General features: G+C 47.9%; 1 protein-coding gene across 3 annotated transcripts in view; it reads left to right on the forward strand.

The window, feature by feature from the left end:
- Positions 1 to 6,970, forward strand: part of mark2b (MAP/microtubule affinity-regulating kinase 2b) — an 83,460-nt gene extending 76,490 nt beyond the window's left edge. For all 3 annotated transcript variants that reach the window (XM_056300738.1, XM_056300739.1, XM_056300740.1), the window contains 4 exons: positions 1,282 to 1,308; positions 4,997 to 5,035; positions 6,188 to 6,297; positions 6,558 to 6,970. In XM_056300738.1, coding sequence (XP_056156713.1) covers positions 1,282 to 1,308; positions 4,997 to 5,035; positions 6,188 to 6,297; positions 6,558 to 6,907 — 526 coding nt within the window. In that variant the 3' untranslated portion in view covers positions 6,908 to 6,970. The remainder of the gene's footprint in view (positions 1 to 1,281; positions 1,309 to 4,996; positions 5,036 to 6,187; positions 6,298 to 6,557) is intronic.
- Positions 6,971 to 12,006: the final 5,036 nt, after the last annotated feature.

The following is a 12,006-nucleotide window of genomic DNA, read 5'->3' on the forward strand; positions in this document are numbered from 1 at the left end:
TGAGGGAGTCTATATGTGAGAATTGCAGACATTTGGTTGAGAGGAAGAGAGCAAGAAAAAGAGTGATGAGAGTTGTTGTGTTTTTTCCTGCCTGTGGGTGTGAGTGTACGGTTGTTATTTTGTGTGTGAGAGAGAAAGAAATGGAGGATGATCAAGTGTCCGCCTGTGCTTGTGGGTGTCGGTGTCTCTGCTGTGTGTGTGTGTGTTTGCGGGTGTGCGTGTGCGCACGGGCGTGTTGAGGGGGCTGAGCAGGCAAAGGCACAGTCACTCTGCAGGCCTCCCACTCGGATAGCTGCGCTGTGACAGTATCCATGGTTACACCGGAGATATCACTTTTCCCTCAACTATAAATACTGCTGGTGGGGACACCTTGACACACACACACACACACACACACACACACACGTTGGTATACATATACACGGGTCTGGCTTGCTGGTAGGAAGTATGGGAGGTCGAGACAGATTGTATTGCATTGGTACGGTTTTACTAAAGACACTCATGCACGCACGCACGCGCACGCCAACACACACACACACACACACACAGAGTTGTTGGTGTTTATTGACATATATAACCTCAGCTTAACACTTTTCTATTAGGACCGGAGAAGATTTGTCTCGTCCTTCACACAAGTATACATTTGTGTGATGGTTTCTCTTAGTGTGTGTCTGTTTGTGTGTGTGTGTGGGGGGGGGGGGTCTCTTTTTAAATAAATGTTGTTTTCTTATTATTCCACATGTGATCATGTAACCTCACCAACACCCCTTCCTTCCAGGATCAGCTGGTTTCTTCCGGGATCTCTGTGTGGTTTGCGGAATAACCCATCTCATGTCGGAGGGGCGGTGTTAGATGAAGCTTCTTTGTGGAGTTTTCCTACACAGCTTGTTAAGCCCCTCTGCGGTGTTCTGCCACACACCTGCTGACACCCGTCCACACATTCAGCCATGAACTCCTCCGACTCTGAAAACAACTTGTCCAACATTTAAACACTTAGCCAGCCAGCATTGTAGTGACGCTGAGCAAAACCTTTACTTTTACTTTTTAGACCCCAGGCAGGTGGTGTTAGTTCAGGTGGTGTTAGTTCAAGTTGAGAAGCTTGATCGTTGACTTTTTTTTCTCTCCTCCACCAGTCGACAGTTGACTCCTCTGGTTGGTTGTTTCAGAATCTGCTTGTGAACGGGCAGCTTGTCTTTCAAAGCAAAAGTCATAAATACCTTCGTTTATACATGCGTTTTCTTTTTTCTCTTTCTTTCTTTATCCCTCTTTTTGTTTTTGTAGAAATCTCTCGTTCAGGTTTCCGAGAAGGTAGGCAACATCCCCAACGCTGAATATAACCCCTTGATATATATATTTTCTCTCTTCATATATATTTTATATATATAAATATATATATATATATTTTTCCTCCCTCCTGGGTGTTTTGTGCAGCTTTTTTGTTGAAATCTTCCCCTGTGCTTCAATCCTGTATCCTTTTCTTCCTCCTTTTTTCTTTTTCTTTTTTTTTTCTTCCTGTGGTTGGCCCCATTTTTGAGCCCTTTTGGTTTTGAGTGCCGTGTTTTGGCCCATTTTTACTAACTTCACTCACTCACTCCATCATGACGTGGCACAATAACACCTCGCCCCTCTCTTCTCTCCATCCCTCCATCCGTCCCCATCTCTCGCCATCCATCCATCCCCTGCACCCCGCACCCCCATCCCTCCACCTCGCCCAGCTCTGCCTTCATTTACCAGGTAGTGTGTGTGAAATCACCCCATGTCTTCCCCCCCCCCCCTCCCCGTGTCCTAGATTTCAGTTAAGTCGTAGCATTGCAGTACATCAGAGTCACTCCCAGTCCCCCTTAAATTCTCTCCCACCCCCACCACTTTAGACATGTGTTGCCTCCGCCAGCACCACCCCTGAGAGCTGACCGGCATACACTTAGCCCAGCCTCCTCCCCTAATCTTGACCATTTTTAGGGTAAGAAAAAAAAATCATAAAGCAGTTTCTTCATCCTAACTCCCTTACTAACGTCAGTAACCAAGACAAAGACAGGATATGATGTCACTAAGGACAAGTGGCCTGCTGGGTATTACTTTGTCCATCACAAGTGATTATTATGAAGTTATTATTGCGGAAGAGAGATGGAGGAGTCGGGAGGGAGTGACCGTTATGATGTCTGGTGATTCTTGTACCAGGATCTGAGATTTTAGGCCTGTCGGACTGTAGGTGTCGCTTCGATCACGTGCCAGGATTGTGTTTTGTTGCTAACGATTACCCATGGATTAACATCATCCCCCCCGGCCTTAACCATTACCCCACTCACCCCTCCAGTTTCCCTGTGACTCCGGGCCCCATCGGCTACTCTCGGGTCAAAAGCGAGAACATGCTGTCAGCATCAGTAGTACCGCAGCTTCAGTTTGAAGTTGTCCAGCATTCGCTTGTCCGTTGTGATTTTGTGAAACCATCGGCGAAGCACGATAAGTGTTTTCATTTCCCTCTCGGGGGGAGATACAACCACTCTCTCTCTTCTTTTTTTTTTTTTGCTTTGGATAGTAGTAGACAGGAGAAGAGGACCAAGGAGGGATGGGGACGCAACATCTCTCAGGCTGCACTCTATCTTTTTTCTTTTTTTTCCCCCCCTCTTTTTTCTACCATTGCACCTCTTTTCCACTGGCACCGGCGCTCGCTCGCTCGCTCGCTTGCGCTCTCTCTCTCTCTCTCTCTTGCTCTCTCTCTCTCTCTCTCTCTCTCTCTCTCTCTCTCTCTCTCTCTCTCTCTCTCTCTCTCTCTCTCTCTCTCTCTCTCTCTCTAACAGCAACATCAACTGTACTGGATGGCTTTGACCTCCCTCGGCTGGAAAAGACCTTTATTCAATGAATACACACACACACACACACACTGTTAAATGCTTTCAGCTAACACACACTGACACATGAATTGGATGTAACCACTCATACATAGTTAAACAGGTTGTTTTCTTCTTGCATTCAGATTTGGGTTTTTGCACAATATACAGGCATGTTTTGTTGCCATATGTACAAGTAGGCAGACTAGTTTGAACCAGCAGACGGAGCAGTTCTGACAGTGCACTGGTCCGCCTGGGGGTAAGAGTGTGTAACTGCACCTGAGTAATGTCAGCACTATATTACTCCATTTCCACATAAGGAGTTGCCATTAGGGGGGGCCATTTGAGCCATTTCGCCATTTTTAACATGCCTCACCTTTAACGACTGTAAGCCTGCTGTATGAACATGTCGGGGGTAATTAACAATTGATCTGCCACCCTCGTTGAGATATCTGCACAAAAGAAAATACATTTGCAAACGACTCATCAGTCATGCCAAACATAAGATTGGTCTGGCTAGATACACCTGGATCTGAGTCCTTTCAGAACCACGTGTTAGACTGGGACACGCCCACCAAGTGGATGGGTGAGGGAGAAACGGGAGAGCCACCTTATGATCAGTCTTGTCTTTTCACTTGAGGCCGCCGTAGCTCGTGGCAGCCATGCTGTGGCAGTCATTTGTCATCCAGTGTTTTAAGATGGCTTAAGTGAAACTTGGCATGCAAATGGCACAAGTGAGGCCATCTTCACCATTTGTCCTTGTTCACCTGCCTGTCACTGTTACCTCATGTGGAGAGTTGTCATGTTTTCACCTTTTTCCATGTCATTTATTTTACCCTTGTTTCTGTTGCAGGAAGTATTCATGATTGTGTTTTTCTAACGGGGCAGATTTGGAATGTCTTTCCTCATGATAGAGTTGATATGACATACGAGGCTGTTGAATTTGTCTTGTCTCATCGTTTTCGCCCAGTGTTTGTGTGTATGCGTTTGTCGTCGTCCGTTGTCTTTGTCCAGTTGTGCCAAATTTTCGCATCCATTAGTTTACGCTCAGTCCTCTGTTTTTGTGTCTGTGTACATATTTGTCTGTCAGTGTGTGTGTGTTTGTTAAACGAGTCAGCTTTTGTGTTGGTAATAATTGTTAACTTCATGGCAAGTGTCTGTGTGTGTCTTTGTGGTATGTTTTTTTTTTTGCTGTCTTTGCGTGTCTCTGTTTTGCGTGTGTCTGTGCATCTGCAAGTGTCTTAAGAGTTGTGTGTGGGCATAGTGTTACTAATAAACCAGCTGGTGTTAAACCAGCGGTGGTGGGAATCATTAACCCCCCTCCTTGCCTCCTGCAGCCACAGGACCCACCCTCACCATGCTGACCATTCTGTTCCAAGCCATTCCATCTCGTTCCACATGACTCCGTCCCCCTCCAAGCTCTTCAGTCCACATCTCAAACCATTCCATTCTGTGCAGCGCCATTTCACCCCCAAACCATTTCATCCCATTTCAAGTCATCTTTTCACCCCAGTTTTCAATTTTGAAGCTTGAAGTCAGTGTGGTTGCTGTGACAGAAGTGGTTGCACAGAGGCGATGCATGCCAAGATTGAGAGAAGTTGGCATTGCTATGCAGTGTTTCCCAACCCCAGTCCTCAAGGACCCCCTATCCTGCAGATTTTCTTTGCAACCCTGAATAGGTACCTGTTTGTAGTTATTCAACCAATCAGCAGTGAATGATGTCAGATGTTGCACACCTTGCATAATTAAGTGCTGTGAGATGATTGGTTGAGTAAGCACAAGCAGAGCTACCTATGCAGGGTTACAATGAAACTCTGCAGGGCAGGGGGTCCTTGAGGAGTGGGTTGGGAAACACTGGTCTAAAGCAACACATCACTGACCTTGTACTCCGCCACAACCGGCTCTTCTCGGACGCACGTCTGAAAAAGAAATGGACTAAAACTGGAGCGGGGCCTCGGAGCGGAAGTGGAGTCCATTTGATATTTGAACTTGGCGCTCTGTATTGGAACTGTTAATGCAGGCATGGCGAGTGGTGCAACTGTGCCCAGTGAGCTGATTCACTTCGCTGGTTTAAGTGGTGCTATTTGATGTAGAGTGGAATATTAGAGCCGCTAGCCTTAAAACAAGATTTAAAAAAAAAAACTAAACTTGTGTTGATTTTTTTCGAGGAGTCCGTATGAGGGAGAGGGTCGGGATGAGGGGAGCAGGTGAGAAACAGAACAGACTGATCCCAAAAATAAAATTTTTTTCGACTCAACCAAAACCGCCTGTCAATCAGTTGACCAGAAACCAATCAGTAGAGTCTGAGCCGTGCTTGTTGTGAGTGGCCGGGACTTGGGTTTTAACTAGGCTGTAATTGGTTGGTGATGGTGGTCATGTCTTAGTGTTAACCAATCAGGGGTGAGAGATGTGAGTGGTAGTGAATGGCAGCATCTGAGTGAGTGAGAGAGAGAGAGAGAGAGCGAGAGAGAGTGTGTGTGTGTGTGTGTGTGTGTGTGTGTGTAGGGGGGTAGATTGAAGTGCATGATGGTTGGTTTGTGCAAGTATGTGGGGGGGGGGGGGAATTCTCCCAGTATCCAAATGTGTGTTTGTGTGCAAAGAACGTTAAACTCGCTCTGAAACGCACAAATACGACTAAATCAACCTGACAGACCAGATTTCTCTGAGAGATGTGTGCACACAAACACACACAGGGGTACTTAAAAATTCTCTTTGTCTTTATTCATTTCCACATCCTCATCCTTCTCTTACTCCTTACTGGCTCTCCCTCCCTTTCTATTACTTCCTTTTTTTCTGTACTGTGTTGGAATATTCTGAATTCTCTTGGCCTGATTCTCACTCTGTCTTCCTCTTTTCCCCTCTTTCTTAAATTCCTCCTTCCCCTTCTCTCTCTCCACTCCTCCTCGTCACCTCCTTCACCCTGCCGTCCCTCTCGTTCTCTCTTCACCTTACGCCATCCTCTCGACCTTTGACTCATTGCTCTCTAAACACTCTGTCCTAACCAACTCATACATCCTTTCATCGCTCTTTTCCTTTCTCCCTCTGTCCATCCCTCCCTGCTTCTCTCTGCCTCTCACCCCTTTCTTTACACGCATCTCTTCCTATCTGCTTTCTCTCTGTTTGCTACTTTCCCTCTTGTCTCTTTCTCTTGCTTCTCTCTTCTCCAACTTCTTTCCTTTTTATCTTTCTGTCGCTTTCAAAACTGATCATTTTCTTGATTCCTCTTCTTACTCTTCCTCGCTTCCTCTCATCCTCCAATTTTCCTTCTCTTTGTCCTCCTCCTCTCTCCCTTTCTCTGTCTCTTTTGCTCTCACTATCTCTCTCTCTCTCATATCCCTCCATTCCATCCATTGGTCCAGGTCTATGTTGAGCAGCACAGTGGACAAATCAGAGAAGACGTCCGGCGGTGTCCTGTCTTCCTCCTCAAACAATGACGAGAACAACTCCTCGCCCGGCTCCGGTAACACTGGTACGGCCACATTAATTAACTCAATTTTTAGAACGGGTTAAAACACCGCGGCACTGAGTTATTCCATTTTGTTCAAATGGTTATGACAGTAAGTTATTGCATGTACTATTCAGAATGGATATGGCATGGTAGGTCTTTCACCGCTACTCTCTCATCATCTCTTCTCTCTGACCACCCTACTGCTCCCACACTCATTTCTCTTTCCCTTCTCTCAAATCTCATCTCCTCTTCCTCTACCCTCCACCTGCCCCAACCCTTAGGTGGTACCGGCACACCCCCGGCGATCGCGGGCCAGAAGGACTCATCCAAGCCGCGCTCGCTGCGCTTCACCTGGTCCATGAAGACCACATCGTCTATGGAGCCCGCCGAGATGATGCGCGAGATCCGCAAGGTGCTCGACTCCAACAGCTGCGAGTATGAGCTGCGTGAGCGCTACATGCTGCTGTGCATGTCGGGCAACCCAGCGCGCGAAGACTTCGTCCAGTGGGAGATGGAGGTGTGCAAGCTGCCGCGCCTCTCCCTCAACGGCGTGCGCTTCAAGCGCATCTCCGGCACGTCCATCGCCTTCAAGAACATCGCCTCCAAAATTGCCAACGAGCTCAAACTGTGAGCGGTGTTCTTTATAGAGGGAGAGGTGAGAAGAGGGGATGAGAGGAGATTGAGGTGAAAGAAAGGGAGGTCGTGGGTGGGGTGGGATGGGGTTGGTGTGAAGGAAGTGAGGTTTTCCAAGGGGGAGGGGTGGGTGGGATGTGTGGGGGGGGGGGTCATCAGTATCAGGGTTACATGGATGTGCCATGTCAGAATAGCAGGCTGCAAACAGTAATTGGGGGTATTTTGAGGAGGGCCCGGTTGCAGCGGTTTGAGAAGATGGTTGGGGGGGACTCGTGGGGGGGGGGGGACGCAAGGGCGAGAGAGAGCAGGTGGTTTGTGACGAGTCACATTTTGAAATGATTGTTACTTCTGCGGAAGGTCTGAAGTTAGGGCTATTGGTTTATTATAGACTAGGAAAAAAAGTTTCTTCTTTTTCTAGACGTTTGTGGGGTTCTTTTGTGGGCTTGTTCCTCGAGTTCTGGAGTCGGGAAACTGGCCCGTCTCCTCCGAGTTCCCAAGTTCCACAGACACAAGACAAGGGTTCTGTTGATACCCACGGGGAGTTCTATCACATTCTACTTTGACATTTCTACCGTGGGGGGGGGGGGGTTGTGATGTTGTTCCCCACTCCCCCGCGTTCCTCACTCTTGCATGTCCGTTCTGCTCTCCCTTGTTTTCACACGGAGTCTCACCAATCACTTTGACCTCTCTCACTTCCTGCTATTTATTCAGTTTCTGAGCGCAGCTCTGCAACCCGGGTTTGGTAAGAGTGAAGGGTGGTGGTGGTGGTGGTGGTGACGATGATGGGAGGAAGGTTGGGGAGCGGGGTGAAGGTCAGCGGGAACTTGAACCACGGATGGATAAAAGGATTAAAAGGGCAGATTGGCTGTAGAGGGGTGTTCCGGAGGGCTGACGGAGAACTCGCTTAAGACCCGCCCCTTGGAACCTTTGGCGATGAGATGCCATGGTTCTGTTGGAATGTTCTGGATAGAACGTGGAACGTGCCAGGAAGAAAAAAAAAACACAGCCTGATTCAGGCAGGACAGTGGACTTGGTGCGATGATGGACTTTGGTTTTTTTTTTTCCGTCTAGATGTGAATAGTTGCTAATTCTCCTCCCAAACGGAACAGACTTTTCACTGACAGTTTCTGTAAGAGCCCACCACACACACACACACACACACACACACACACACACACACGCTAACACACACATGCTAACACACACATGCTAACACACACGCACAAACAAACCTTTGATACCTTTGATGTATTGGACCGACAAAAACTCATCCAGGACAACCCAAGGTAGATGACCTCTTTGCCCCCCCCCCCCTGCTTAAATTGTCGACTTTTTTCCACCCCCTCATACACTCACACACAAACACGCTGACACTCCACTCTGGTGTGCACACACACTCACAGCGTGCGCACACTCTTCCGTCTCTCTCCGATTGCAAACTGAATTATACACACACACACACACACACACACACACCCCTCTGCTGTTGTTTCATTGTTTCATCACTCCATCACGTCTCAGTTTGATTTTTTTTTTTTCCCACAATCCCATGTCACCCTGTCGCCATCGTGTCCAGGGCCAATTAGACTTTAACGTTTGTTTGTTTGTTTGTTTGTTTGTGGATCGTCCCGCCAGACGGCGCCTCCAGGATGCAAATACTGTGGTTTAAGTTGTTCTTACTTCTCTCCTCTTAACGCTGGTTGCTTTTGTAAGTAAAGAGTTGTGCACTGGAAATGAGGGGGCGTCGGACGGACACACGAAGGGGACGGAAGGTTCACAGGCGGATGTTATGTTGCCTTTTTCGGAAGAAGAGAGGACATTTTGGGGTTCTGTTTTGCTCATTTGTGTTCGTAGACATGATCCTGGCTTCTGCTGAGAATGAAACATGTTGATATTTCTCTCTCTCTCTCTGTCTCTCTCTCTCTCTCTCTCTCTTTTAATTCAGTTCTATGTCGGTATTGCTTTGGGGTGGAACTGAGCCTTTGTGCACAGTCAACGGACGTCTCCCTTTCTCCCCCTGTTCTCCTCCTCCCTTTAAACCCCCCCCCCCATACACAAAAACACACACAGCCACACTTCCTGTCTCTCTGACTCCCCCTCCCTCCCTCCCTCCCTTCCACCTTAGTAGGCGTGTTCCCAGAGAGTTGAAACACGACGAGCTATATCTGGAGTATTTAAAAGTGTGTGTGTGTGAGTATATAACAGATCACTGGAAAAAAAAAGAAGCAAACAAACAACGAATGGTGAATTATTTTCTCTTATTCTACTTTGATTTGATATTTTTGTGTTGTTTAAAAAGATGTTTGCTTTGTACAGAATTGGATGGGGGGTGGGTGGGGGGAGCGGGGCACGTCAGATCATATCACTGCTGCCTTTCAGTGTGGTACACACGCACACACACACACACACACACACTGTATTGGAATACACACAAGCACACGCCAGTGATGACACCCATGCAGGAGATGCACGACGATGATGATGATGATGATGATGGTGGTGATGATAACTGTGGTGTTGGTGGTGGTGGTGGTGATGACTACTGCTTGTTCACGTTTAGCCACTCGGGGGCGTCGGGAACTGTCGTTTTCACGTTTTGTTTTCAAAGCCTTCTGTCCGGGCCGGCTCGCAGCGGAGACGTACTTCCGGAATCGGAAGACTTTTGAAGTTTCCTCTTTTTGCAGGGCACCGTTATCCTCGAGCACAAAGCCAAATTGACTGTCCAGATGGTATGTGTGTGTGTGTGTGTGTGCGCGCGTGCGTGCGCATGTGTGTAAGAGAGAAACTCGAGAACGTGCCCATATCGGAGAGTTTGTGTATGTTGACCTACAAAACCTCCTGCCACGACCCGGAAGAAGTTGACGCCTCGTTGTACCCTTCTCTCCATCTCTCCATCTCTCTCCCCTTTTTAAGTGTTATGCACATCGCCCCACTTCCTTGAAACGCCTTCGGAGCAAAACGCTAGCTGTCTACGGGGATAGGAAATATGGGGGGAGGAGGGGGGGGGGGTAAAAAAAGAATATGGGGGGGTGATGGGATTGGAGAAAGGGGGGGGGGTCAGAGGTGTTCCAGTCCCCTCAGCAGGTTGTACCTGACTAAACATACTTTCTTTCTCTCACAATGACGCACTCTGTCGTTTTTCTCGTTTGAAATACGTCAGTTTTTTTTCCTCGTTTTTTTTTTTTTCTTAAGACGTTGATCATTGTATTAAGGTGCTGGGTATTGGAATCTAATTATTATCCTGGCTGTTGCCGTTTTGTCGTTCTTTCAGGGTTGATTTTATTTTCCATTATTTTCGTTTTACATTGCTGTAATTTACATTGATTTTAAATGTGTTTAAAGCAAACTGAAACTTTAGTGGTGGGATTGGGGTAGGGAGGGGTGATCAACTCCTGAAAAATGTATTATGTTTTTTTTTTTTTGTTTTTTTTTTGTGCAAAGATGAAATGAAAAATTACAATGATAGTAATAAAAACGATGATATTAAAAAAAAATTTAAAACTGGTTGCATTTAAAGCCAGCATAACAAAAGGGTTTGCCTTCTTTTGTTTTGCTTTTCCAGGTTTAGCTGTGACGTTTGAAATGGCGAGAGGTCAAAGGATCATTTAGAAAAAGAGATATAAGATGGAGATCCCGGGGTCTCCTGTGTTACATTTCCCCTCAAAACAGAAGCGATGTGTGTATCTTAACAGGGGTGATTTCTTTTAAAGGAAAAAGAAAACGTCCATCTTCCTTCCAAACCTCTTCACATTGTTGGTATGTTAAGCGGCAGAGAAAGTGACAACCTGCGCCCCCTGCTGGTTGCATCGTCAAACCACGTTAATTTTCCACAGGTGGATTTTTAAATGAGCCCTTTGCCGGCCATTTAAAGGATACGAGAATACACGAGAATACCATGTGAGTGTTTGTAGTACGTCTGAAACCGCGGTATGCGAAAAGTACCCGGATGTACTGCATTCAGAAAAATATCCATCCATTATCCAAACCGCTTATCCTGCTCTCGGGATGGCGGGGATGCGGGAGCCTACCCCAGCAGTCATTGGGCGGCAGGCGCGGAGACTCCCTGGACAGGCCGCCAGGCCATCACAGGGCCGTGGTTAAAATCTCCCAAGGATGGATTTGGGGGCGGTACGGTGGCGCAGTGGTTAGCGCGGTCGCCTCACAGCAAGAAGGTCCTGGGTTCGAGCCCCGGGATAGTCCAACCTTGGGGGCGGGGGATGGTCGTCCTGTATGGAGTTTACATGTTCCCCCCGTGTCTGCGTGGGTTTCCTCCGGGGGCTCCGGTTTCCTCCCACATGTAGGTCAGGTGAATCGGCCATGTTAAATTGTCTCTAGGTGTTAATGTGTGTGTGTGGGCCCTGTGTGATGGACTGGCGGCCTGTCCAGGGTGTCTCCCCGCCTGCCGCCCAGGATAAGCGGTTCGGGAAACGGATGGATGGAGGATAACTTTGGGGGCATCCGGACAGACGGAATCGAGCCTGCGTATTACGTAGGCCATCAGTAGCGAGCGCGGGATGAGTCACCGTTAGCGGGTTCAGTCGAGCAAAATAACCCCCCAAAACACAGAAGAAGAACCAAGAGCCTGATGCCCCTCCCCCCCCCAACAAGCGCTCGTAGTACGTAAAACGCCGGACATGACGCTAGTGTGGGTATCCCAAGATGCAATGCGGTACTCAGCAACGGCCGACAATGGCGGTACAAAACCCAACCGGCCGAGCGGCAACGGTTTAAATGTAAGTAGTACCTCTCACCACGCTAAGCAGCAAGTGGTTAGGATCATGTTCCTTTTTCACTTTTAGGGGAAAAAAAAAAAAAAGATTAATCGTCACACCGGCCACCAATTCGACGTTTAAGCGCTAACAGGAAGTGGCGCGGATCGAGTAGCCGTTATACTGTAACGTGCATGGATAAGTAGACACGCTGGCCGCTGGTTCACGGTTCTGACCCGTTAGTCGAGCGGTCAGCGATGTCCCCTGCGGTGCTGGGCGATACGGGCTCGCGTCCCGGCCGCGGCACTTCCCGTGGTTGCGTTGTCCCCCGAATTCGCTGCAATACTTTTTAACTTGCATAAAATCAAACGACGTATTCACGTCGTAA

Source organism: Lampris incognitus, chromosome 20 (genome assembly GCF_029633865.1).
Source record: "Lampris incognitus isolate fLamInc1 chromosome 20, fLamInc1.hap2, whole genome shotgun sequence".
Classification (NCBI taxonomy): Eukaryota; Metazoa; Chordata; class Actinopteri; order Lampriformes; family Lampridae; genus Lampris; species Lampris incognitus.